General features: G+C 54.7%; 4 protein-coding genes across 9 annotated transcripts in view; 1 reads left to right on the top strand and 3 right to left on the bottom strand.

Moving 5' to 3' along the window:
• Window positions 1-7,804, top strand: part of RNF123 (ring finger protein 123) — a 48,313-nt gene extending 40,509 nt beyond the window's left edge. For all 3 annotated transcript variants that reach the window (XM_071439986.1, XM_071439987.1, XM_071439988.1), the window contains exons 36-39: window positions 6,471-6,613; window positions 6,949-7,043; window positions 7,149-7,234; window positions 7,339-7,804. In XM_071439986.1, coding sequence (XP_071296087.1) covers window positions 6,471-6,613; window positions 6,949-7,043; window positions 7,149-7,234; window positions 7,339-7,438 — 424 coding nt within the window. In that variant the 3' untranslated portion in view covers window positions 7,439-7,804. The remainder of the gene's footprint in view (window positions 1-6,470; window positions 6,614-6,948; window positions 7,044-7,148; window positions 7,235-7,338) is intronic.
• AMIGO3 (adhesion molecule with Ig like domain 3) lies at window positions 2,264-6,473 on the bottom strand. The gene has a single exon (XM_071439993.1). The coding sequence runs from the start codon at window positions 4,687-4,689 to the stop codon at window positions 3,163-3,165; it is 1,527 nt and encodes a 508-aa protein (XP_071296094.1). The 5' UTR covers window positions 4,690-6,473; the 3' UTR covers window positions 2,264-3,162.
• Window positions 7,805-7,873: 69 nt separating the features above from the next.
• Window positions 7,874-10,211, bottom strand: GMPPB (GDP-mannose pyrophosphorylase B). Its single transcript, XM_071439999.1, has 8 exons — window positions 9,918-10,211; window positions 9,772-9,852; window positions 9,650-9,698; window positions 8,938-9,239; window positions 8,783-8,861; window positions 8,561-8,688; window positions 8,197-8,379; window positions 7,874-8,068 (listed from the first exon to the last, which is right to left on the bottom strand). Exons 1-8 carry the CDS (start codon window positions 10,044-10,046, stop codon window positions 7,937-7,939), a joined length of 1,083 nt encoding a protein of 360 aa, XP_071296100.1. The 5' UTR covers window positions 10,047-10,211; the 3' UTR covers window positions 7,874-7,936.
• A 262-nt stretch (window positions 10,212-10,473) lies between these two features.
• IP6K1 (inositol hexakisphosphate kinase 1) overlaps window positions 10,474-27,291 on the bottom strand; it is a 37,008-nt gene continuing 20,190 nt past the window's right edge. For 2 of the 4 annotated variants that reach the window (XM_071439994.1, XM_071439996.1), the window contains exons 4-8: window positions 18,516-18,833; window positions 16,080-16,290; window positions 15,315-15,499; window positions 13,856-14,031; window positions 10,474-13,010 (exon numbers count right to left, since the gene is read on the bottom strand). In XM_071439994.1, the coding sequence (XP_071296095.1) occupies window positions 12,501-13,010; window positions 13,856-14,031; window positions 15,315-15,499; window positions 16,080-16,290; window positions 18,516-18,738 (1,305 nt within the window). In that variant the 5' untranslated portion in view covers window positions 18,739-18,833 and the 3' untranslated portion in view covers window positions 10,474-12,500. Of the gene's footprint in view, window positions 13,011-13,855; window positions 14,032-15,314; window positions 15,500-16,079; window positions 16,291-18,515; window positions 18,834-22,004; window positions 22,278-27,291 lie in introns of all 4 variants that reach the window. The other 2 variants (XM_071439995.1, XM_071439997.1) reach the window with 2 other exon arrangements.

Below are 27,291 nucleotides of genomic sequence, written 5' to 3'. Positions count from 1 at the left end.
TGGCAGTCAGTGCTCCCCCATTGTCCTGGCTGAGGTGTGAGGTGCCAGAGGAGACAGGAGTCAGTGTTGGACACTGGTCCCCAAAGCCAGTCCTTATCCCAGAGCCAGTCCTTATCCCAGAGCCAGTCCTTATTCCAGATCCAGTCCTTATCCCAGATCCAGTCCTTATCCCAGAGCCATCCTTATCCCAAAGCCATCCTTATCCCAAAGCCAGTCCTTGTCCCCACACTCACTGGCACAGGTCCCTGTGTGCCAGGGCCAGGGAGGTTTTGCTGACCCATTACTTTGCCCTGCAGAGTCAAGGAGCTGGAGGGAGGTTTGGCAGGGAGCCAGGGGTGTAATGGTGGAGATGGCTGCCAGGAGAGGACAGTGTATTCCTTGGGGAAGATCCATTAGGTTTCCCAGCTCCTGCCTGTCAGAGAGGCTTTGCTCCTGGCTGTTTTTCCTTGCTGAGATGTTCTGCCTTTCAGGCTGCTTAATGAACAGTTCAAACCACCTCCCAGAGCTCATTGGATCAGCAGTGTGGTGGTGTGGGATCCTTCCCAAGCATCAGGAACGTGTGAAAAGCAGCAGCAGGACTTTCCTGGGTAGAGGCAGAGGGATCCCTTGAGGGCAGTGCAGATACAAATCTCAGAGCAAGGCCCTGGAGAGCAAGCCTCAGCTTTCCTGCAGGGACAGGAGAATTGCAGCCAGCCTAGGAGAGCTCTCCTGAGCTTTTTCAGGCTGATGTGTCCTGGAAAGGCCCCTGGGAGCTTTTCTTACGTTCCCTGAGCTTTCCCCAATCTTCAGTCATTATCCTCAACCGAGGATGCAGGTTTGCAGGAGCACTAATGCCTGGGAAGCTGGTGTTGGCAGTGGGGAAGATTTTTGGGGAGACAGACAAGAATGGTGATAATGGGTGGGTAACACCCACTCTGGGTGCTGGGGCCCAGAGCAGCATTTCATCTTTCCTTCTGGAGGAAGATGTGCTGAGATGTGGCACATGCTCTGGCTGGGCCCTGGCTGCAGTCAGCTGGGTCTCTTCTCTTTCCCAGACATTCCCAGGTTAAATTCAGACCTTCCTTCCCATGGGATCCCTGCCTGGCTGCAAAGCCAGGGGTGATGGCAGCAGCTCAGCTCCACCCTCAAGGTGCCGCTCACCTCTGTGTCTGACACTGCCACACCTCGGCAGCCCCGGCAGCCCCCGTGTGGCTGGCACGGCGTCCTGGCCCGTCAGGACACTGTACTAACATGAGGTGACAGGGCCATCGAGGGCACGGCCAGCGGGGGCTGTCGCTGTGCATCCGTCACCTCCGGCTGCCGCGGGGCACGGAGCTGCACAAAGTCACGGCAGGAGCGGCCTGGGAGGCCAGGCTGCCTCAGGAGAGCTGCTCTGCCAGGCACTCACCCCTCCCTGCATGGGGGGGCAGTATTGGCAGTTTATTTGGGCACAAAGTTGAGGTTTTGCTGGGGAAAAAGCTGCTTGTTTCCTAGCCAGAGAAGTTGAAAGGATGTGTGCTAATGTGGTCCCAATGCCACAGGGTTCTTCCCCTGCTGCCAGTCACAGGGCTGCCAGCAGCTCCTGGGACCAGAGCTCAGCCACAGGGGGGGCTGCAGGTGTCTGAAGGGTCCTGGTCCCCATGGTGTCTGAGCTGTGCTCCTGCCCACAGCTGGTAGCCCCGGCCTCCCCTGTGCTGCATGTGATGGCCACATGCTCCTGCTCCAGCTGTGCATGGGACACTGGTGACTGGCAGATGGGTAGGATACTCTTATCCCTCTGTGGGATCAGACAGGCATTTTGGGGGGGCCAGAACCACCCCCTGTTTCAGGAAGAGGGAAGGGTTGGTGCCAGGGAAGGCAGCGCAGGGGAAATGAGTGGGGGGCTCCATCTGCAGGAAACACCAGGGCTTTGCCAAAGGCAATGCCCATCCCTAGTGGTTTCTTTCCCCTGCATCTAAAGCCTGCTTGTTCCTTTTGGGGTCTGGATGTGCCCTCGTGTCAGTCAGTGCTGCTCCTTCCCCAGCTCCCAGGCATCATTTAGGGGACCTGCCCTCCCAAGGACAAGCCACTGGGTGCTTCTCTCTCACCAGCAGCACACCACCCATTTAACCCCCTTGCCAAGGCCACCTGAAGGCCATTTGATGGGAACAGAGGCTGCCAGTCCAGTGCAGATTGCCTGGCTCCGTGTGCCAGGCCTGCAGGAATTCAGGGCTCCCTCAGCCTCCCACCGCTGTGCCCGTGAGCTGCACACTGCTTCAAGGGCAAGGAGACACTCAGCCCAGCGTGAGCTTAAAAAAATAGGCATTTTTATTCCAATGGAACTAGAGAATTACGACCCAGGAGAGGGGAGGATTACTCACATTTATCGATAGGCTGATTGGGTTACTGCCTAAATAGCTGTGCTCGAGCAGCATGTCCGCCTCAAGGAGAAGCAGCGGGGGAGCGCGTGGCGCATCGGGGACCTCGGTGTCCTTGGTGGCACGGCGAGCTCTGAGCAGTGCGGGCTGGGGCGCTGTGGCTCGTCACCTCGTCCTGCCTGGACGATTTACAGCTTCTCAGGAAGCAAAAGCTTGGAAGGTTTGCTTGGCTGCGTGGCTGGTCGGGCGCTGAGCTCCTTCCCTCCTGCATGGCCACGTTTGGGGAGGGCTGTGGGGGTGTGTACCCCCCATTTGTGACAGGGTCACATTCCCCTGCTCCCAGCCATGACATGCTGATGGCGTGTGCTGGGAGAGGACGGTGGCATCACCAATCCTGAGGACCCTGGCATGAGCCAGGACAGTGTCCCACTTGTCACAGCTATTCCTTGGCCTATGGGGTCTGTGGCAGTGGTGTCAGGTTGGGCATCTCATGCCTGGGGACATGAGAGACCCCCCAGGCCTGGTGTCACATTAGGGAGGGTGCCCAAATGAAGGGATATTTCTCCACATGCTGGGTTCATCAGCGTTACCCACATGCTAACAAGGCCATTGCCAGCAGATTATGCAAGGTGCTCTTGCTGGGCACCAATGTGCCCGTGGCCCAAAACCCACCAGGAGCCTGTGGCTGAAGCAGTTGTGGGTGATGTCAGTCGCTCCCATGGGTCGTGGTCAAGCCAGGAACTCGGGATGCCCAATAATCCTGATCTAGCAGCGATGGAGCAGACCAGCTCTCGGGAGGCCTCGGCTCTGCTCCAGCTCTGTCCCACTAAGACACAATGGGGGTATCAGAAAAGACAGAGCTGATGGACTCTGAGTCCGACTTGAGCTGCAGGACCTTGGGGTGCTTGGGGTCGGGGAAGTCCTCGCCGAGGGCCAGGCGGATCTTGCCGTTCTGTGTCTCCCTGATGGGCTCGAGGAAGACGACGTGTTTGTTGGCGCTGGCCTTGCGGTGCGGCCCGTCGGTGGCAGGGGGAGTGGTGCTGAGGATGGAGGACTGGGCACTGCACTCCTGCGGGGGGCTCGGCGGGGCCGGCTTCCTGCAGCAGCCCAGGCAGCGGCACGGCGTCAGGTACAAGTAGATGATCACCAGCACCAAGCTCACGATGCAGCCCAGCAGGGTCGTGAGGCCAGTGCTGAAGGTCTCCCCAGCTGCCTTGGGGTAGAGGACGGTCACGTTGAACTCGCACATCCTGCTGAAGTTGTAGGGGCTGTTCATGGCCAAGCCTACGTAGACCCCCGAGAGCCAGGGCTTGGCTGCGGCGATCCTCAGGCTCCCATTGCGATAGACCTCCAGGGAGCGATTGCTGTTCCCTGGGTGTTTGATGGGCTCGTGGTGAGGGGTGATCCACATGGAGGTGGTGGCAGCGTGGGGCAGGCTGCTGTTACTGGTGTTACAGGTGAGCAGGACAGGCTGGCCCACCACCACCTCCAGGTGCGAGAGGTGCGCGTCTTCAGTGCTCGCCGAGCAGTTCTCAAACATGTCTCTGTGCTTGAGGAACTTGATCAGGGACCGGGGCACATTGTCAGACACCTTGCAGGTGTGTTCCTCAGAGAAATCTTTCACAGAGCTGAAACCTCTCTGATTCCAGCGCTGAAGCATCAGGTAGAGCTGGCAGCTGCACCTGATGGGGTTGTTGTGCAGGTACAAGCCATTGCCAACGTTTTCGGGCAGAGCTGCCAGCACCTCCACGGGGATGTTGCTCAGGCTGTTGGAGGAGAGGTCCAGCGTGCGGAGCTTGTGGATTCCCAGCCCCTGCACAGCATGGAAGGGGAAGGTGGTCAGGTTGTTCCAGCTCAGGTAGACCTTCCGCAGGTCACTCAGCTTGGCAAAGGCGTTTTCATCCACCCGCTTGATGTGGTTGTCGTAGAGCAGCAGCTCCTCCAGGCTCACCAGCGCCTCGAAGTAGTGCCTCTCCACAGCTTGCAGGTGGTTGGAGGACATGTCCAGGTGCCGCAGGAAGGAGGCGTTGTGGAAAGCCCGCGGAGAAAGGTCCCGAATCTGGTTGTGGCTGATGTGAAGGGCCTCGAGGTGCGGGAGGGCAGCCAGCCAGTGGTCGTGGAGCTGGATGAGGGCATTGTGGCTGAGGTCCAGCGTGGTGGTGGTGGGCGGCAGTGCCTGAGGCACCCGCCGCAGCATCTGCCGGCTGCAGCTCAGCAGGTCGGAGGTGCAGATGCAGGCGTCGGGGCAGCGGCGGGGCTGCGGGGAGGCTCGGGGGGCGCACAGCTGGAGCAGCAGCAGGAGCAGCTTTGCCACCCGCGGCCAGACCGAGTCCGCGGTCGCCGGCGAGGACATTGTGGCGGGCAGGAGCCTCTGTACAGCCCCGCGGCACAGCCAGGCTCGATGAGACGCGAGAAAAAATCTGCCGCCGTCTCTCGTCTCTCCCCCAGCGCTGGCTTGGCTCTACCAAGCATCCACAGGAGCCCTTTTGCCCCCCGCGAAAGAGGATCCCAATTCCAGCCGTGGGGCTTGAAAAGACCTAAAGGGCGGCATCGCCCTGCCCGGCTCTGGCGCGGCTCACCCGAGGCTGCCTCGTACCTGCTCTGCCGGGGGCCGGGGGCTGCCGGGGCTCGGGTGGGCGCCGCCGATCAGCATCGGGGGGCTGAGGCGCTCGGGCGCTCTCTGTGTCGGGCTGGGCGGGCGCCTCGCTGCCTCCTGGAGCTGCTCATCCCTGGAGCGCGAAGTTTCTCAGGGCTCAGCGCCGCCGGGGCACATCCGCACGCTGCGACCTCCGGGGAGCCTGGTCCGGCTCCGTCCCGGGCAGCATCTCCGGGAGCTCCGGGAGCGCGGTCCCGCTCCTGCCCCTATTTACGGGCGGGCGGTGCGCGGCGAGGGGGCCGGGCGGGATCTCATTGGCCCCGGCGCGGGGAGTGGTGGCCCTGGCCCGGTCCCTGTCCCCTTCCCTGGCCGTGGCCCTCCCTGCGGGTGGGCAGAGCGATGCGCAGCCAGCACCGACCCTGCGTGGTCGCTCGTCCCCAGGGGAGCTGAGGACCACTGTCCGTACCGGTGTGCAGCCGCCGGGGAGCCGCGACCGGCTGTAATCCATGGAGCGGCTGCTCCGCCGCTGCCCAGCCTCTGGCAGAATGCTGGAATAAACGCGTCACCTCTGGGAGCCCCTCGTGTCACATCCTGCACCCACGCTGGGAGTGGGGATGGCGGTCACCCCCAGTGCTGCTTCTCTCCCAGCCGTGATCTTTCTTGCTCCCTAATCCTCATCATCCCACGAGCTGGGGACTCCCCAGCACCCCCGGCCCTGAGGTGAGCAGGGGGGGCTCAGCCCGGTGGGGTCCCCACGACAGAGGGGGTGCCGCGGGCTGCTGACAGGGAAGGAGTGGCCGGGGAAGGGTGAAGGACACGCAGGAATGTCATTATCCAGAGCTCAGGCGGTTTAGTGGGAAGAGGAGAGCTGGGGAATTGTTTTCCATTAGGGCAGCAAAAAGCTAATTTGGCGGCTGCGGCTGCTGCGAGTCAAGGGGCTGTTAACCCCCTGTGCCCTGGCTCAGCCTGTGCTGACTGGCTGCTCCATTGCCCCTCCTGCCGCTGGGCCGGCTCTGCTTGCCCCTGGGCCGGCCACAGAGCCAGCTCTGCTCCTTGCCAGGGACTGTTACCAGGCACTGGTGCCCGAGGGAGACACTCATTAAGGCGACCTTCATCCGTCCTGGCTGTGCCCGCTGAAATCAGGGAGGACCACGACTCCTCCCTCCTGCCTTTTGGGGGGACCCGTTTTCCCTGAGCACACCCGGAGCTGTCCTGTTGGTGCAGGAGGTCCCCAGCCCCTGTGTGAGGCTCTGCAGAGCATCTCCCCTGAGGTGTTGTGACCAAGGGCAGCGCTGGATGCTTCAGCCGCCCTGCAGCAACCCCAGGCTCAGGCACTGGCCCGAGGGCTGCAGCCTCAGCAAGTGCTGAAGCACCACATCAATCCCCGAGCCTCTGAGTCGGGGTGCCAGAGGAGGAGGATGATGGCTGCTGCTCTTTGGCTGCATTTGAGCACGTTCCCCTGGACTGGGGGGACAGCAGCTGGGGATGCTGGTGTGGGAGCTCAGGGTGGGTTGTCTGAGCTCTGTGTTCCCTGGCAGGACCGAGCGCGCCACCGCGGTGCTGCTGGCAGACCCCTGCTTCCAGCTGCGCTCCATCCAGTACCTGCTGGGCCACGCCGAGCCCTCGGCCCTGGCAGCAGCCGCCCCGGCCACGGACAAGCGCCACTTCTCCCTGCACACCTGTAAGTGTTGGCCCTGCACTGGGAGCTGGGCTCTGCTCACCTCCCACCCACAGCTGGGGAGGGAGGAATGGGGCTGCTGGTGTCTGTGTCCCCTGCAGCATCCCAGCCCTTTTAGTCTGTGGGGACAGGTGTCTATGCCCTCCTCTACCACCCCAGGAGCAGCACTTTGGATGGGGATGTATCCAGTGCCAGCCAGTAGTTCTGCCCTTCTCAGTGTCCGGTGCTCCCTGTCCTGCTGGTCCCCAAGGGCAGCTGCAGCCCCTGTGCATCACTCAGCAGCCTCAGGACAGCCTGAGGGTCCCATTCACCCCACACACACCCAATTTGCTCCCCAGACACAGAGTACATCAGTACTGAGGAGCTGACAAAGGTGGAAAAGATGCTGAACCATCTGAGTGAGGAGTCCAAGCAGGCAGCTGCAACCACACTGGTGAGTCCTCCCCCTCCCCCTGCCCCGGCCCTGTCCCAGTCCTTGACAGCAGGCCTGGGACACGGGACTTTGGATGGCACTGCTAACTCCTGGTAACCCCCACAGCCCACCAGCGAGGAAGACCTGTGCCCCATCTGCTACGCACACCCCATCTCGGCCATCTTCAGGCCCTGCTCCCACAAGTCATGCAAGTGAGTAGCTCCCGTGTCTGACCTCCACCAGGATGACTGCCAGCCCCTGGCCCTGCCCTGTGCTGTGTGGGTGGGGGCTGATGCTCTTTCCTCCTCTGTCCCAGAGCCTGCATCAACCAGCACCTGATGAACAACAAGGACTGCTTCTTCTGTAAGGCCACCATCACAGGGGTGGACGACTTCACCAAGCCAGCCAGCTCGTAGAGCCCAGCCCCACACCACGGGCTCCCCCAGCGGAGCGGGGCAGCCCCCCTGCCTCACACTGCCTTCTCCCCAAACCCTGCCCTGCTCAGGGCTGGGGCACCCTCACCCTGAGGGTCAGGACCCAGCATGGGGCAGCAGCGTGAGGCAGGAGGGCTGCAGGGTGGGAAAGGCAGGTGCCCAGCAGCCTCTCTGCCCCAGGGGCCGTTCTCAGGGAGGGGAGCCCAAGGCCTCGGCTCTGCGGCAGCACTGGGAACACACGGCAGCCCCGGGGCCAGGGCAGGGGGCTGGGCTGGGCATTTGGGCTGTTAACTTGCCCCTGGCTGGGAGCTGACTTCATGAAAAGCAGCATTAAATTATTCTTCCTTATGTGGTGCCCTGAAAGATGGGAAAGGGAAGGCCCCCGGTGTTGGGGCTGCACTCAGGTGATGCTTAACAGTAAATGGAAATATAAATATTTAATCCAAGGAGAGCTGGGAGCACAGGGCCTGCTGGGGGCTGCTACATGATGATGCGTGGCTCTGGCACAGACTCGGCGATGGATTTGTGTGGCAGCACATTGGCCCCGTTGAGGTAGAGCTCGTCGTTGACGATGACATCCTCGCCCAGCACAGTCACGTTCTCCATGCGCACCTGCCCCAGAGAGGCCCTGTCACACCCCTGGGCTCGGGCTCCTGCTCCTGCCTGCAGGGACCACAGCCCAAGGAGGTGGGAGGGCAAGAGCTGAGTCCCGATCCCCTGCAGGGCACCCGTGTCCTCACCCACTGCCCCACGGAGCAGCTCCAGCCCACGATGCAGGACTCCAGCCAGGAATGGGAGCGGATGCGGGCCCCTTCCAGCACAGTGCAGCGCTTGATGCGCACCCCGTCCTCCACCACCACGCCGGCCCCGATCGTCACGTTGGGGCCGATGACACAGTTTGCCCCAATCTTGGCACTGGGATCCTGGAAGGAAGAGGGCCCATGCCAGGGTCGGAAGGGCAGACAGCTCTTGGCATAGCCCATGCCACTTGGCCAGCCAGGGGAGAGGAGGGCACAGCTTGAGGATGGCAGCGAGGGCAGTGGTGGAACAATGCAGAGAGCTCATGACGTGCCCAGGGCTGGTGTGCTGGGGGCTGGCACTTACCACCAGCACATTCCCTACGACACCGGGCCCTGAGTGCAGCTTCTCGGGATGCTGAGCCCGCAGCGCTTGCAGGTACATGCACATGCCCGTAAGGAAATCCTTTGGCTGCCCAATGTCCATCCAGAAGCCTGTGGGGACAAAGCCATGGTGACAGCTCCCAGCGTGAGGGTGGCAGTGCAGGCAAGACCCCCAATGCTGCCTGCCCTGTGCACAGGGCCTTACCCTGTAGCTCCATGGCGTAGAGCTGCCCATCCTGTGCCATGGCTGGGAAGATCTCCTTCTCGATGGAGGTGGGGCGCAGCTGCGAAGACAGGGCACAGGGCTGAGCAGGGGGCACAGCCCCTCAGCCCGGCCCAGCCTGGCACCCTGGCTCGTACCTGGATGCGTTGCAAGATGCCAGGGTTAAATATGTAGAGGCCAGCGTTGATCTTGTTGGACACAAAGACGCGCGGCTTCTCCACGAAGCGGCAGATGCGGCCGGTGTCGGCCTCGCACACCACCACACCGTACTTGGCCGGCTCCTCCACGCGGGTCACCACCAGGGAGCCCTCGCCGCCGTGCTGCCGGTGGAAACGGGCCAGCGCCGCGAAGGGGAACTCGCAGATCACGTCGCTGTTGAGGACAAAGAAGGGCTCCCCGTCCTCGGCCAGCAGGTCCCGCGCCAGCGCCAGCGGCCCCGCTGCGCGGCCGTGAGTGAGGCCGCAGGGACGTGGTGAGCCCAGGTCCTGCTGGCCCCACCTCTGCCCGTCCCAGCATCCCTCCCGAGTCCCCAATCCTTCTGCATCCTCACCCGGCCCGCTGTCCCTGGTCCTGCCCATGTCGATCCTGGCATACCCCTCCCGATTCCCATGCTCTTGCCGGCCCTACCCATCCACAGTCATGCTGCTGCCCATGGTGTCCCACTGCCGGTGTCCCCCAGCCCTACCCATCCATACCCACCCTCATGCCCACGGTGCCCCCCTCCCAGCGGCTCTAGCCGTGCCGTATCCATCCCGGTGTACCCCCGCTAGCACCCACCCTGCTGTCCCTGGACCTCCTCCATCCCGCCTGCGCCCGCCCTCCAGCCCCAAGCTCCCGCCCGAATCCTACCTGTGCCCAGCGGCTCCTTCTCGTGGGACATGGAGATGCGGATGCCGAGCTGCGGGCACAGGGTGAGCGGCGGGACAGGCCGGGTAACGGGGGGAGGAGGGAGGACACGGAAGGGCTCTTACCCGTTGTTCCTGCTCCCGCATAGCGGCCTCCAGCGCGTCCGACATGTAGCTCACCGCCAGCACCACATGGCTGACGCCCGCCTGCGGGAGCGCGGGTCAGCCGGCGGCGGGGCGGCCCCCGCGCCCCCCGCGCCCCGCGCCCCCACCTGCCGGAGAGCTTCGAGCTGGTGGAGCAGCACCGCCTTGTTGCAGAACTCCACCAGCGGCTTCGGCCGGCTCAGGGTCAGCGGCCGCAGCCGCGTCCCGAAGCCGCCAACCAGGATTAGCGCCCGCATCCCCCACGTCCCGCGTCTCACGCCAGCGCCCGCACCGACACGTCAGCGCCGGGCGCGCCGGGCGCGTCACCGCCGCGCAGCGCCGCCCCGTCCGACGGGCCCTGCCTCCGCCGGGTCCTACCGCCCGGCCCCGGCACAGCGCCCCGCCCGACGGGCCCTGCCTCCGCCGGGTCCTACCGCCCGCCCTCGGCACACCGCCCTGCCCCTGACACACCGCCCGCCCCGCACACTCCCCCGCCCAGCCGGCTCTGAAGGCCCGCCCGGGGCCCATGGCCGTATGGCCGGGTCGTTGCTGCAGCCACCGCACCCTGCCCGGGGCGCCCTCGATGAGAGGACAGCAGCGGCCACAGGCGCAGCGGGCGGGGACGTTCATCCAAACCCCCCTAAACCCCACGCTTCAGACGGCGGGAGAGGCAGGCACGGCACGCCGCGGACAAAAACAGATCCTTTAATGGTTTTTGGTTCTCTGTGAAGCACAAACAGGGTGGTTATTCATGTAAAAACAAACGGGGCCAAGGCTATGTACAAGCTGTGGAGTCCCACCGCGGTGGTCCGAAGGGAGGGAGGCGGCTCCCACTGAGCACCGGCAGCGTGGCCCGTCCGTCACGGCCCAGTGAGGTGGGGAAAGGCAGGAATGAGCGCGGGGGACAGCAAGGGGCTCTCCCGGCGGGGCGGCCCGGCTCACCCGAGCACAGCCCGCGGGGACAAGGACATGCAGAGGTGGGCGGCGATGGGCCACGCAAGGGCAGGGCCAGGGAATAATGCGGCTGTTGTGGGTACCTACACCCCTGCACTCACCCAGCCTCGCTGCCTCCTGCAAACCTGCTCCCTGAAAATCCTGCGAGTCCTGGCAAGGTAGGGACCCGCAGGAGCAATGAAGTAACCCAGTGCAGGGCAGCGTGCCATGGATAAAGGTCCTTCTCCAGAGGATGGAAGGGGAGCAGAGGCTTGGGCAGGCTTTGAGGAGCTGAGAGACAGGCAGAGAAATGGGGCAGCTCTCCTGCCCCCTTCCACACCAGTGCCACAGACCTGTGCCTGAGATGTGGCAGCCGTGCTTTCCGAGCGGCCTCTGCGCACATGGAGTCGGCACACATGCGACATGCGAGTATTCCCCAAACAAGCATCCCTGAAGTAATTAAAAAAAACCCCAACCCTGGCCTTGTGGGTACACAGGGTCATGGTAATGCCATGGAGCAAGTCAGTGAGAGTGCAAGGGAGCAGCCACGGCCCCAGCACAGAAACAGGAGCTGAGGTGGAGCAGGGTTCGGTCCGGTACCACCAGGCCACAGTATCAAATGTTAATTCCTCATCAAAGGAGGCTGGCAACATTTATTTTGGGAGACACTGACTCCGTGAAGCAAAGCTGAACAGTCAGGCAGTGGTACTGAACAGTCAAGACAGTGGCTCTCACTGTTCAGCTAGGTCACCCCCTCACCTGGCCTCTAGAGACCCTCAGGGAGGGGATGGGGATCAGCCCTAAGCCTCAGCCTCCCCTTCCACCACCTCCAGACCTGTTGGAGAGCAGGGCCTGGGGGCAGAGGGTCCCCGGGGGAAGAGGGCAGCTTTGTGCTGGAGGGACATACTCTGTACTGTACAGGAGGGGAAGGGTTGAAATGGTCCAAAATGCCCCACTGCACAGCTGGGGTCATGTTAACTGCTACAGATACTATTGCTAGCCCACGAGCTGAGCGCTTTCAAGTCAGTGGTCCAGGGCAGAGTCACTCCTGCAGAGCCCTGTGCCTGCCCATGCCATGCCATTCCATGCCATGCCATCAGGGAGCGAGCAGACCCCAGGCTCAAGCACAGCTCTACGTATGTGGCATTCCCTCCGGGCCACAGCTCTGCCAGGGACTGCATTTGGTCATTTCATTTCCGTGTTTGGGGTAGATACTCACAGTGCCCAAACAGCAGAAAAAGGCAGCATCAAAAGCAAAGCCCCATTGGCAAAACCCAGGGCAGAGCCTGCGACACCAAACACAGGGACCGGCACCTGACTGCTCACTGGGGGCCTCACAGACGCTGCGAACCGTCAGGCAAGCGCCCTTTCCAACAACTCAGGAGAAATTCAAAGGGGAAGCTCCTGCAAACAGAAGGCTCCTCACACCAGAGCTCCAGCCTCATCAAGAGCCCTGGGCTCTCCTGCTTTCTCTTCCCTATGTCCAGGTCCTCCCTCCAGAACGCACATATGACGAGCGAAGAACCGGGACACCTGACACCCAGCAGGCATCTACAGAGCCTCCTCCAGAAGGCAGAGCAAGTGCGGTCAGAACCATCCGGTCAGCACGAGGAGTTCTTCCATCCTGCCTCACCTCAGCTCTTCTATCCAAGTACATTTAAAAAACAACAGAGCGATACAGTTGTTTAAAACCAAATTTGTCTGTGTTTTTCCTGTGGTAGTGGGTGGTCTTGTCCGCTCCTGCCACCAGGACAAGAATAAGAGGCCACAGCCCAGAGCTACTGGTTTTCCTCCCGCATCTGTTCCATGATGTTGATGAGGCTCTCCAGCCCGAACACGTAGCCCATGTCGGGTCCGTCGTGCACAGTGGGGTCGTCGCGGAAGCCCTTGAAGGTGCTGTGAGCAAAGTCAATCATGCGCACATCCACCTTGGGCTGGGCCGAGGAGCCGGGCTCTGAGCTGCCGCCGTCCTGGAGGCTCTCCGGGACCGAGCCCTCCCCGCGCTTCAGGCGCGCCTCGGGCCGGCGCTCCAGCGGGGTCCCCGCGCGGCTGTCCTTGCCGTCGTAGATGATGAGGAGGGAGCTGGAGTAGAAGCGGTAGGAGGCCTGTCTCTCCAGAACCGCCTTCAGGCTGCGCAGTTTGGCCAGGACAGGCTCAAAGAGGTCCTTGCGCAGCTCGATGCCGTTGTGCAGATACTGGTAGAGGGCGTTGCGGAAGCCTTCGATAGAAAGGCCGCGCCCGTAGTATTTATTCCTGCATAAGTAATGCCCCGTGTCCAGCTGATAGACCTGGAACACCAAAGGAAATGCACATCACGTGGGAGCAACGGGCTAAGGCCCTGCAGAGAGCCCTGAGCTGTCCTGCACTGACAGGGCAGAGGGAACTCATCCTATCCCCATTATGATTGAGTGGGAGCAGGACACAGCTCTGCCCAATCCCTGCACCCCAGAGCAGCTCATGGGTGCTGCCCAGGAGCAGACTCAGGATGCCTGAGCACTAGTCCTCTTCCAGGACACCCAAAAGGGGCTCACGAGTCCCAGTGCCCCAAAAAGGCATGACACAACTGACCCCCAAGAGTTAAAAAGCCAAGTCTTACAGCAACTCAGACAATCCTCTGGCAGCAGGAGCTGCTGACACCTATTGCCATTACATGGCAAGTGATTAATCAGGAGCCCTCATTGCTTCAGAGTCTGTGGGCAGAGATTGGGGTTTACAAGATCTGGTTCCTTTGGCAGGTGGGGAAAGGAGCAATTATTGCACAACAGCAAACCCTTGTGCACAGGCCCAGGCACAGCAGAGCAACTTTTTAACAATCAGGGCAGTACAGAAGCAGATGTCAGACAATTTCATCCTTAGGCATTGTGACTCTGGCTGAACACTAAGCCACAAAAATAATTTTATTAGAAAATCCCTTAACTGTCTGTGAACAAAGGAGCTCTGGACAAAGGCCATCTCAGGGAGAGCAGGTTCATTTGTTTTAGGCTTAGAAATGAAGACAAAAATAGCATGAATGCTGCTGTACCTACCTGCAGAGGGAGGTTCAAATTCAGTGCTCAGCAGGAAACACTAACTGGGAGGCTTAATGCAGCTGTGAAAAGGAAGTTACAGCATCTGCAGCCTGGGGGATCCCTACCTGCATCCCACACACACGCACACCCAAGGTGGCAGAAGTGCTCTGTTCACACTTCTTCATCTGCCGAGCAGCCTTCTCCTCAGAGGCATCATCTCCGTGCTGTCTGGTCCCCATCTTCAGATCAAGCACACAGGGAAGCTTGAAGTGATGCACCACATTCTCCAGCAGCAGGAACTCTGGGATATGTGTCAAGGAGAGCTCACTCACCAGAGACAGGGACCTGGGCCAGCAGGAGATAGGGATGGACAACAAACAAATAGGAACCAAAGAACAGACAAGAGAAGCAGCTTGGTGAGCTGAAGAAAAGGACAAAACCCAAACAGTGAACCCAGACTTTCACAGCTGGGTGAAGGAAACAGCCTAGAAAGTGGAACAGCCAACAGCAGGAAGGTCACATGCAGTTCTACTGGAAATTCAGAGGGGAAACTGAAAAGCAAAACACTGGTATCAGGAAGGACATGGTATGCCAGTAGGAATTGCTGATCCATTAAGAGAGAGCTTAAAGTCTAATCAAATTAGCCATTTGACCATATGGATAAACAATACAAAGCCCATGGACTGAAAATTCAAGGGTCAAGTAATGGCATGGCTGGCCTGTCCAGAACAGCAGCACTGCCCAACACACAGGAGGGAACTGGGGAGGTGACAAAGCCAGGAAACAGAACAGTAACAGGAGCCCTCTGTCACCAGCACACAATGGGCAAGCCCCTGCACTGGTGCACAGCACTGAGAACACACCCCAGCCATTCTGTACAGCAACTTGTTCCAAAAGGGGGAAAAAACACCCCAAAATTTGCCCTAAGGAGTCCCACAGGGCACAGATCAACATGTAAAATCTGAAATGGCAACCAGAGCACAGCTGGATTAAATGTGCAAGAGCAGAACTGTGCTTGGTTTAGGAAGAGGAACTTCCTAAAAATAAGAAGTGTGCTTAAAATGGAGAGGGCAGCCAAAGAGAATGACTTCTCTGCAAGTGATGCAAGCTATTTAAAAACAAAATCTGGAGTCTCCAAGCCCACACTTGAGAACTGGAGAAGGAAGCCCAGGCAGTTAAAATTATGAATACAGCTATTAAAAGTAAGCTTGTTTCTATGTGAGGAAAACAGAATCCAGGTGAAACAAAATAACCCTGCAAGCTGGCAAGTTCAGCAAAAGCAGGAGAAGCCATTTGTGAAGGCACAGAAAACAAACCCATCTTCAACCATATGAAGAAGTCAGTCAGACTGCCTGAAGATGGACTGAGATCTTTAGGGCCCCTTCCAATCCAAACCATTTATGATTCATCAGTGTCACAGTATGGGAAGCAGGAAGGAACAGCTAAAAGGAACATGTAACTCAACTGTGTGGCTGAGCACAGAAATGCCAAGGGAAATGCAGGCCTGGCTGCCTCAGGCACAAACGGGCCCAAGGGCAGGGCAGCAGCAGCCTGACACACCCAGCTGTGCTTCCCAAAGGATACTGTAGAGCTTCCGGTCCTTGGACTCGGACCGCATGCGGCTCAGCTGCTGCTTGTGGCAGCGCAGGCTCCAGGGGTTATAGCTGATCTTCTCGGAGCTCAGGCCGCTGTTCCCATCCAACATCTGAAACGGAACATCTGAGTGGATGTGCAAGTCCACCCTGGGACTCTTCGTTTCCTGGATGCTGCTGGTGTAAAGACAGAACAAACCTGCCTGTTAGAATCCATCAGTTCTTCACACACAACTGTCACAACCTCCTCTGGCACACGGCCATCTCCTGTTCCTTCTCCTGCTGCACACAATGCAAATCTTCTCACAGCAAATCCTCACCAATACCCTGGGCTGTGGATCCATGCTCCAGGATCTGGTCTATTTAATATCTCTGCTAATAGAGCAAACAGGAACACTTGCTCCTCTGGAAGCTCTGGCTGGGGTGAGGTAGAGGACCCATATTCAAAGTACCCTGGGAAGAAACCCCTGGGTTAATAAGCAGGTGGACTGAAGAGCGTTCAAATCTGCTCTGTATGCTTTGGTTCCACATCTGATACACTGCCAACACTTACCCTGTATCAGAAGCATTTCATATGGATGAATTGGTCCTGAACCCAGCAAAACTCCTGACACAGTCTGCAGTGCCAAAATCTGCTGGGCTAGCAAGTGCACAACAGCCTGGCCACCTTAAGGAATTGCAGAACATCCTTAACCAAAGGACTGAGGAAGAGAGATCTCCCAATATTCATGTTGTCACTGGGCCCTCCAAGTTTTACCTTTCAGTGCTGTCACTGGCCAGGCCAGGCTTCTCCTCCTTGTGCTCGGTGCCACTGCTTGACCTGTGAAGGCTCCGGCGCGAGTGCTTGCGCCGTGGCTGGTCCCTCTCTGGCAGATCATCCTGCTCCAGAGCCTCGTTCTCCACGTAGGGATAGGCCACCAGGTTAATGTAGCCATCACTGTCTCCCTCAAAACACACTGACACCACACCTGCCAGGGAGAAGCAACATGTCAGTTCTCCAGGAGGAGGGAATGCACAACCATTATCAACCAGATGTTCTGCAGGAGAGAGGAAAACGTAGCTCACGGAGGAGCAAAGCAAGCCCAGAGCAATGAAAGAGGGGGAAGCTCTGCCACCGCAGGAAATAAGGACAAAAGTGCAGCTGGGTAGGCTGAGGGTGTGATTTATTTCCTTCCTTCAGTCTTGCAGCAAATGTCAAACTGGAGAGAGTCAAGTACAGTCTGCCAAGATGCTGAGGGGAGCAAAGCATGTAAAATAAAATCTGGTTTGTTTGGATAAGTACCTACGTCCTGCAGAAGCGTTCCTGCTGTTGACAGGGACATCACTGGCCAAGCAGGACTGTGCTTTCTCTGCTAAAGGAGCTTTCCAGCATCAGAGCAATGAAGTACAGAGCCCTAAAGCTGAGGTGACAACTGCCACTCTTATCACAAGCCAGCCAGTCTCACAAAAAAGGGAACAGTAAGGGCCCAGCCTTCCTAGCAATAAAAACAGGGGGCCCTGGAAGCATAACTACTACTGCCAAGTGCAGGCAAGCAGGACCATGTGTCCTGCCCAGTTTCACCTTCTGAAGGCTCCTGGAAAGCACCACAGTCCAAGGGAAGTTACAGATCTTCCCCAGCACAGACTCAAAATGTATCTGGCCAGCCGCAGCACAGGACTGCTGACACTTCCAGTTAGGGCTGACATCTTCATTTCTGGGCCTACTGCCCCAGCCCTGAAAATGAGGCCATCAGCCCATCTCCTGATGTGCAATGACAAAATGTTTCATTATCTTGTCACTAGTATTGACTAGCTGCCAGGAATTTCAAATGACAGATGCACTGAATCAAATTTCTCACAAACATGAGGAAACCTTGCCCTGCCCAGCTGATGCAGGCCATCCTGTTCCCATTCTTCTCTTCTCCTTATCTGCACAGGACAATGTTAACAAGGTTCAGGTGACTGAAACACGACTCCAGAATGTCACTACATAAATGCTACTCCAAGTGCTGCCTGGATGTGCTCAAGATACCTCTGTGAAGTCTTACAGTAACATCCAAGTGCTCAGACAGAAAATATCATACCCAGTGCTCCTCTCCCCCAGATCAGCAGGAAAGATTTCCAGGACTAAGAGGAAACTGCACAGGATGAAATCCCACATTGGGAGGGTTGTGCACATCCCATGCCATTAGGGTACCAGGAAGTACCTGACCTCAAGAAGACCAGAGTCCATCTGGACTATCAGCTTCATCAGTTTTAAACATACCTCCCCAAGAAAAACTCACATCATATGGACTCTAGGAACTCCACAGGCTTCAGTGGGATTTCTGATGGGACACTAGAGCACTGTGTGCCCCCAGAATGGCTGGAGGGTTAAGAGAGGACCCATCTGTTGCAGACTGCTCCCTCACTCATGACAACCTGTATGCAGACACTGGGAAGGGAGGGAAGCTGACACTGCTCTGAGACAGTCAGGCTGCAGCCAGATGCAAAGACAAGACCCTGAACAGATGGTGGTCCCAGCTGTCTGCAAAGCCCCACCTTCCCAGTGCCATGTGGAGACAAAGCAGCAGAGGGAACAGGAGCACTGAGCCCCCCAGAAGCCTACCTGACCACATCACCACCCTGAACACAAACACACAAGGCTGGAAGCCTATCGAGCTTCTCAAAGACACAGCTGAGCTGCCAAACCTCCTACAATGACACAGGCACTGGAAAATTCCACTCCTTCAAAGCAGCTGGGGACAAGGTTGCACCTCAGCACTGGGAAAGCCATACTTCCTGCTTCAGCAGCTTGCTGCAATGGGTCCATAAAAGAGATGGGATGAGGAAGCAATAAATTACGGAACTGGAATGTGCAAATGCTCATTCTATGATCTGGCTTCATTAGCTCAAGGTCAAGGCTGTAATTGACAATAACTTGGTAATAAAACTGCTTCAGTTCCACATCCATAACCTTAAACTTTGGACTACAACTCTCACACTGCATATTCTCTGCCTAGAAAGAGAAGCACATTCAACTCAGTGTGCCTCCCAAAAAAACACCAAGACTTCCTCCTTTCCAAGTGCTGCTATCAAATTGCCAGCCCGCAAAAGGGAGTTTAAAAAAAGCAATACGACCCCAAAAGACAGCAAGACAACGGCAGCCACAGGAAAATGGAAGGGCAGGTTCTTCAAGGCTGTAACTGCATTCTGGAATGGCAAGAGGCCTCACCTTTGTACTCAGGTGTGAACTCCTTCATTTCTGGGGGCAGGGACTCGTAGAAGCGCTGCTCCCGGGTGATGAGGGGCTTGCAGACAGTGTGGTCGTCGTAGCGCATCATGCTGCTGTGCCCGCCCACCTGGTGGATGAAAGGCTCCAGCAGGACCCCCCGGTCTCCAGAGCGAGTGGCATTCTTGCCATACTTGCCCACTTCCATGGTTTGACAAACACACATTGCGTTGGGCACCCGTTGCACTCCTGGAGCATGGGGAGAGCCACATGGGCTGGGAGGGGTAGCTCAGCACTGGCAATTTGCTTCCTTGCAGTGATCTGAAAAAGCAAGAGATTCCTGTTAGTAAAGGACCATTTACACTCACTCCTTGTTCGCTTGGAGAAGTTTATGGTACTTATTTATATCCATATCTTCTTCTGTTCTCTGTTTACATCCTGCTTGTTCCAGCACGCTCCTCACCACCTCTTTAATCCTACAGGTAAACACACAGTAATTCAGAGGCAGTCCCATCCAGAGGCTCCTCCCTCCAATAGGATTGACAGCAGACAGGGAAAGGAGGAAATACAGCTATTTTCAGCCTCCCAACTTCATAAAATACTCCTTCCCTGTTCATTTTATTAGTAAGGCAATGGAGCAGACTGTGAGCTATAGCCCACACCTGCCTATCAGTATTGGTGACTGACACAGGCAGTACAAACACTTCCAGAATCTGAAATCCCCTCCTCATGCCTCTGCATTTTTAACATCTAAATAATTCCTCTTCACCTGCTACTGTCACACTGTTTCCTCCCTTAGTGCTCACTTCTCTTCAGGCACTGACATTAAAGCTGCAGAGTAAGACAGTCATTCTGTCACTCTGTGTGCTGGAACTGAATGGATTCTGCTCAGATTCTCTCCTTTATTACTCTCAGCCTTTCAGGACAATTTTCTAATGCTTTCACAGCACCTACATGCACAACAAGGCCCTGATCTCTAGAGGTAAGCAAGATATACCACTAAATCCAAATGAGATTACAAATGCTTTAGAGAAGCAGATGGTCTTTTAGTATTTGCAGAGCGCCCAGTACAGCCACAGGATGACGGAAAAGTAAAGCTGCCCAGACTCTCTCAGATGACTTGCCCTTTTTCCAGCTTAGATCACAGCTGCCCCTGGGGTTCCTGGGGAAAATGTCACAGGATTTCCTCACAACGATGAGTTATCCAAATGTTGGTACAAGAACCAAGTGGTGACTGCAGTTTCCGAATGCACCGAATTTCCAGTTTCTTCACACAGTGACAGCCAAGGGCAGTAATTTAAGAACTGAGGGATCCTGGAGGCCTGAGCAAGGGACACGGCTCAGGCTGTTCCTCAGCTGGCCACGGGATGTCTCTGCAGCTACACAGCACTGCCAGGCCGGGGGAATTCTGATGAACTCGAGCTTATCTCCCCCGCTCCAATTCGGCCATGTCAGAGATGAAGCTCGAGAGAGTCAAAAGGAGGGGTGATGATACTTTATAACACGTTTAACCCAAATTCCCCACAGCAGGACAATGCTTCTCTCTCCTTGTCTGCTCATTCCTGCTTGCTCCCTCACACTGGGTTTTTGGGATAGCATGAGTGTACGTACATTTGAGTTGAATCATCTCGCTGATCCCGTAGAAAACATTTCCTTTTGTGGTTACATGACCACACCAGCACATTCAGTGCAAGGGGAATAATGTGAATATTTAGCTGGCTTTTAAGGCAGGGGCTAGGAAATAAGAAGGGAAAACCCCACAACACAGATAGTCCCTCTCTGTAGTAATTCATGTCAAAGTCTGTTCAAGGCATCCCTCAAACTCTGTCTCCCAAACTCAGAGTCTAAGCTGAATCACAAACAAAAACATGCTGGGGATTTCTCTCCTCCCTCTTATTTGCTTTATCAACATGAAGAAATTTCAGCAGCAGACACTCACATGTTTTAGCTGGGTTTAACATAGTTAATATCCAAGAACAAGCAAGGTACCACCATCTGCAAGAGGTCAGTATTTCACAGATTCCAGACAAATCTTTCACAAACTAAAGTCTCCCTTCCTGATGCTCTGTCTTGGATTCAATTTCTTTTATTTTGCCAATGACTAAAGCAGAGCTTTCAGCTGTTCCAAACAATACAGAAGACAAACTAAACTTCACACCTTCCTGTAGTTTAAACTTCACAGGAAAGAGAAACACAAGATTTATCTGTGTGACAGTTGTTGTACTCAGGAGACATGCACATGATGCTCAGGACTGCAGTCATCCAAGGGCTGCTGGGAAATGGCTGTGGCCACCAAGTGTCCTGGGCTCACAGCCAAGTACCCCAGCACCCCCAAGAAACCCCAACATGACAAAATGTGGGTGTGCAGGCTGCCTGGGAGGAAGTGAAAGCCATAAAACCAAAACATTCTGAGGCTGTGACACAAGAGAAGGAGCTGGGCATCAGGTGGGGAAAGAGTCCAAAGCCAGATACAACTGCTCTACACGTGCATCTACAGACTCTAAGAGAAACAGTCATACAGGCAGTATTTTCCCATGTTCAAGTGAATGTGAGAAAAAAATGTTTTGTGGCAAGCAGCATTTTGGAGGCATTCGTAAAGAGGAAGATTTCCATAGGGCTTGAGAAAGAGACACTTTATAGCTCAGATACAGCTTAGTGTTTTTCATCAAACTAACTCAAAGTAAAGGGTTACTACTAAACATAGACACTATCCACAAACAAAGAGAGAAGAATCCCAGCAGTTTCAAACGAATATAAAGCAGAAAACTATTTGAAGTCCTAAATATTACTCATCCTTTGTCTGTTAAACAAAGGCATGAGTTCAACTATTTTAGCTGGCTTATAAAATTCAAAGTCCTTCCAATTAAACTGCAAAACACAGTGCACAGTCTCAGAAACAGCTTGAGGGAGACCAGTTCATTTAGGCAGATCCTTTGGTATATTCCACCACCACCACTGCAGCTCAAGCAGCAGTGAAACACCCAGGCCAGTTTAGCACCCCCTTCCAACAGAATGATCTCTCCTTAAAAAGACAAAGTCTCCACTGAGCTGGACTCAGGAAAGGTGGGGGGTTGGGTTTAGGAGCAGAGTTATTAGTGACTACACAGACATACAGCCCCCCATATTTCATTATCCTCCCCAGTAACAGACTCATGCACTGGAACAGAATTTGCTCTACAATATTTATGTCTAGACATCTTTGTCAGTGTATCTGCTCCAAGTCTGATCTGCATACCTCACTGTTTAAACACATCCTGGCAATAAGATCTGTTTTCTTGTAGTAACACATTTCCAAACAAAATTCAGTAAGACATCCAAGATAACTCTGCTCTTCCTAACCCATTAAGTGGGGTAAACCCCGTCCTCACAACCAAACATCACCCTCCAGCAGGGAATATACCCCTTTGTAGAAACAGTGCTGTGTTCTTGAAGACCCAGCCAGAGATCTCTAAAACATTACTGAACCCTGGCTGAAGACCACAGGTGTCTTACCAGACCAGCATCAGACCCAAGGAGATGCTCCTGCCAGTTCACAGCACCAGAGAACAGAACAGCAATGTCTCCTCTGAGGGTGTCACTTAAAGGAGACAGAAAAATGAGCCTTGGAGGTCACCACATGACGAGAGCTGAGGGCAGGGAGCTGCAGTGCCATGGGTGTGAGAATTACTGCTGAGCACCCCACGACGCTGATGTCCCTGCTCTCTGTGAGCCATCTTGTACAGGAACACTGGCAACGCTTCACGACTCACCGGTGAAGCTACTTCCCTGAATAAAAAGGAGAACAAATGCTTTAAATTGTGATGAATCACACAGCAAGAACACTGACTGCCCTCAGCAGCTTGCACACCCGCGTTCCCACACCGCCGCTCCGACTCCAGCCCCAGGCCCTGCCGTAACCAGGGCTGAGGCAGATGGCCACTGATGACTCTGGAGAGAGGCCACGGGCAAGGGATAAATACAGACCTCAACGTCACCATGACACAAGCTGGACTTTCCCTGAACAGCCCCAGAGCACTCAGGAGCGAAGCACAAGAATAGAAAATACCAGTCTAGCAAACAAGAGGAGTACAGCATTTGGTCAATTGGTTCCTGGTGAGCTAGACTCAGTAGCAAAGAAAAGCAGAAGCATCTGTGCTGAAAAGCAGATTTGTTTCTACTCATGCTGGATTGGATGAGGTATGAGAAGAAAATCCAGTCTAAGAAAGTAAAAAAAAAAGTGTTCCCCACAGTGCTATGAGATCAACTTCCCAGCACAAAGGCAGGTTTGAAGCATGTCTGTCTAGTCAGCAGTAAATGGAGATGAGCCCTGGGACCTGGGCAGAGAACACAACTCTCCAGGAACCTGCAGCAACACTTAGGAGGTAACCAGAAACATTTGGCCTTGGTGACATCCAGGAAGCTACAAATTTTCCTAGCTTACTTAAGCACAGAGCTTTGAATCCTGAGCCTTCTCATGCATATTGTCCAACACTTGAACTAGTACCAAATACTCCTTTGTGGACAGGCTGCTCTCACCATGACAAGTGTGGCTCGTCAGATTGAGGCCAGGAAGTGGAACACAATCTACATACATGCATCCAAAGTGGAACAGAAGTCTTAGGAAAAGCTGCTCAAGAATGCCAGCTGAGGAGGAGAATGGCAACAGGGAGGAAGTGCAGTGAACAAGGGCTTGGAGAGGACAAAAGCCACTACCATGCATGCTCCACCCTGTGCCACGAGCTGAGCTTCCTTCACCAATCCTCTTTCTTCCTCATCAACAGGGCACATATGCACCAACTGCTAATTATTCACAAGGAAAGAGCCTGATCTACTTAAGATAGAACTTGTCTGAACCTAGGGAAAGGGAAATAAAATTAAGCTTATAGTACAAGTTCTTAGACATAGCCTTTGTTTCTGGCTCCTAAAGATCTGAAGGAAGACTCTGCAGGTTTTAGCTGGGAGAGTTAATTTTCTTCCTGATAACTTGTATGGGGCTGTGGTTTGGATTTGTGCTGAAAACAATGTTGACAATAAGAGATGTTTTTGTTATTAGTGAGCAGGGCTAACTGAATCAAGGCTTGTTCTGCTTCTGACACTGCTCCACCAGTGAGGAAGCCTGGGGTGCACAAGAAGCTGGGAGGCAACACCCCAACTGGCCCCAGGGACATCCCAGACCATATGGTGTCAAGTGTAGCATACACAGCTGGGGAAAGAAAAAGGAAGCGGGGATGTCTGGAGTGATGGTCTTCATTTCCAAGTCACTGCTACTGTGATGGATCCCTGCTTTCCTGAACACTTGCCTGCCCATGGGATGTGGGGAATGAGTTCCTTGTTTTACCTCCCTCGTGCCTGCAGTTTTTGCTTTACCTGTTAAACTGCCTTTTTCCCAACCCACGAGTTTTGTCACTTTTACCCTTCCAATTCTCTCCCTCATCCCTCCAAAAAGGAAGTGAGTGAGTGGCTGTGTGGGGCTGAGCTGCCAGCTGAGGTTAAACCACGACAGACTACTTGTGCCATACTTCTATCACACTGATCACAAAGCTTCAGCACTTCTGCCAGCAGCCTGTGAGACCAAGAATTTTCTGCCCTTCTTTTCCTAAGAAAGGAGCGGAAGCCAAGCCTTTTCAGCTCTTTCTGAGCAAAGAGAGGCTGAGCCGTGTACTTTTAACTCTGGCTGGGCTGAAACCACTCACTAAAACCAGTGCTCAGATCTGGGCTTAAACAAGGCTTTTTCTTCTTAGAGGCCACATTAGCAAGAATTGCAAAGGCCCTTCTGCTGTCACCTACACATAAAGCATGGCAAGCTTTCCGGGAGGGATGAGGTACTGGGAGTCCTTGTCAGGAATTCAGACCCAGGACACAGACAATACCCCTTTTCTCACACTGGCACGCTACAGTGGTAGCCTCTCTCTCTGTTTTTATCTTTTTTTTTTAAGCCAACTCTTAGCACACAGCCATTAACAGGGAAGGTCTGTCACATTCAGCAACATATGGAGCAGGTACTCTGCAACATTTTGTGAACACCTGCCATGCAGCTGTCTGTGAACAGGGGTAACCCAAGCTGGGGCTCAAATGGCCTCTTCCAGCTTGTATTCCTGTCTGGCCTGATGCTGGACAAGCTGGCACTACTGTGATAAGATCATGCTGGGGAGCAGTGGAGGATAACAGGGATAATGATTTAATTCCCTTGCTGCTCTTTTCTCCAGGCTTCCCCTTCCTCATTGGAGAAATGCACCACACTGGCAGGAGGGCACAGGGACCTGCCAGTCCTTGTCACTGCTATCAGTGTCACTGCAAAGGCTGCAAGAAGGGCCAGCCCTGGTCTGGTCATCATCACTCTTTCCTCTCCAGCAGGAAGTGGGGGGGATGAGCAAGAGGGAGCTGAGCTGCTGAATCCTCCTGCTGCACCTTGCCACAAATACACCCTGCCTTGGTAGAAAAGGGCACCTTCCCTCTCTGTTCCAAAGCACTGGCTGCAGTCCAAGCCTGAGAGTTTCCACAGCAGCAAGACCTGACAGAATATGTACAACAAAAGGTTGCTTTATCAGTACCAGCCCAGACTTTTTTCCAAGCCTGTGCCTAAGAGAGCAGGGTCATCCAATATCGGCTTTGCATTTTATAGGAGAAATGAGATTATGACACATGCTTTCTAGAGAAGGGCTTAGGGAAGATCAATGCTTGTGAGGCCTCATTGCTCAGCTTTCTGTGAGCTAATTTCTGGCTTCACATCATTTACAAAGAGGAAGAAGTCTCCACAGGTTACCTTTAAATTATTCCATTGCAAAAGCTGGCTGTTCAGCACAGCTTTCCAATCCAATAGTCAGAGACAGTTAGAAAGGAACATATTTTCAACAGTTAAAAGCCACAATGAATCAACCTAACCCACCAAGAAAAGACACTTTTTAAATTTGCATTAGTGCAGGGACTCAGAAACTCATCAACAGGCAGAAAATTGTCCCTGCATTGTCAGCATGACAGGGAGAAAGGAAAAAGACTCATGGACTCATGCCATTCCCACTGAAGAAGCCTGGCTCAAAGACTAACTCAAAATTTGTAATTCAACTTACAGACTGAATAAGCAGAGGGAACAATTTTACCTCCTGTCTCAAAAAATCTTATGTTTAAAATTTTCATCTAAAATAAAGTATACCTACTCTTCAGCCACAGACCTTGGCCTCTTCCCTGACAGTGAGGCTTAAATAAGGCAGCCACAACCCTAAGAAAGTCCTGCACAGTCATCCAAGTAACCACCCACATGCCTCCCCAGCAGGTAGATGATGGAATGACTACGGTGAGTGCAGCATGAGGAGGAGTCCATTCAGAAACTGCACTTTCATGTCAGCTGTGGGTACCAAATTCTACAATCTCAACAGCATCAGAATGCAGGAGGGAGGAGCAGGTGAATGCAGCACAGCTGCTGACAGCAAGAGAATGAGTCAGAGCTGGGATGGCTGTGCTGAACCAGAGGACAAGTGCATTGCACAGTGAGCACTGCTGGCAGGGAAAGGGAGGTGTGAGATTTTGTGGGAGCATGGACACAGCTCAGCCAGATGGGCGGCACAGGGAAGGGCTGCTCAGCACTGGGGAGCTGCCCCACCACACCGAGGAGAATCCACTGCAGTGAGGCAAGCAGGTCTCAGGTTTGTATTACAAAAGCAGTGAAGAGAACAACTGGCACCTCCTAAGTTCTCACCTCATCTTCTCCTCTCTTAAATGCCCCAGAAGACCTTGAAGGCATCAGGCCAGAGCCAAGGAAAACCATTTGGCCTGATCTCCTACAGAGTAACTGCTGGCCTCTGAGCTGAAAGGTGCAGTCGTCACCCACATGTGCAAACACCTCTGGAGCCTGAGCTCCCACTCCCACCTGCACATGGACAGGACAAGGAGAAATGGTTGTGCACCTCAGCCTTGTGTCCTTCAGACTCCTAGCTAGTACAGACACCTGGAAAGCAGGTGGAAAGATGGGACAAGATCCTTCCAGCTTCTGTAGAGAGGAAATGAGGAAACTTACAGCAAAAGCACCAAAATCCCAGGAAAAGGAAGTACCTGAGCAGCAATAAGAGCAGTTTTTTCAGGCTTCAGAGGGTGGCTGACAGGAACTGAAAGGAACAATCAATGTGCTGCACCTTACACTTGTCACCCAGAGCAAGCAAAGCACAGGTGCCAAAGTGAGGATTCTGCAACAGGAAAAAGAGTCAACTCCCTCAACTCAACAGCAAGAGCACACACTGTTTCAGACCTTACATGAGCAACAAAAAAAGAGAAAAAAGGTGTGTTCTCTGGCTCTTTGCCCAGCACAATCTTATAAAAAAATAAGGGAAGATAAAGGAAAACACAGAAGACATTTTATAGTTTGGTTTTTTTTTGCTATTTGAAGATGAAAGTCAAGAAAAAAAATTAATCTCTTTTTTTCCTGCTTTCAGAATGTGCAAAACCAGTGAATTAAGGAAGAAAACCCAGGTGAACACTTAGGCCTCCAGCTCTGACAGGGAAATGACAGTGAAAACACATACATCAAAAGTTTGGTCTGCACAAGAAAAAAATGCACGCTGATACTTCATTCATCCACCATGTTCTCTGTAGGCTGGTAAAACAGGGAAGCTTTTGGGTTGAAAAAAGCTTGCTTGTGTTGGTTGCTCTATAAAGTGATCCTCCACAATGGAACCAATACCATCCAAATGCCTGGCTTTAAAAAACCACCCAATATCATGTTGAGATTCCTTCTGGCACTGATTGAAGTCAGTTTCTAACTCCTCCTTCAGTTATTTCTTCAGACCATGGTTGCACAGGCAATCCTTTG

Source organism: Agelaius tricolor, unplaced genomic scaffold (genome assembly GCF_023055355.1).
Source record: "Agelaius tricolor isolate 1412-34295 unplaced genomic scaffold, bAgeTri1.0.p SCAF_14, whole genome shotgun sequence".
NCBI classification, from domain to species: Eukaryota; Metazoa; Chordata; class Aves; order Passeriformes; family Icteridae; genus Agelaius; species Agelaius tricolor.
Note: the sequence above shows the minus strand (reverse complement) of the source record. Positions and strands in the feature narration are given on the sequence as shown.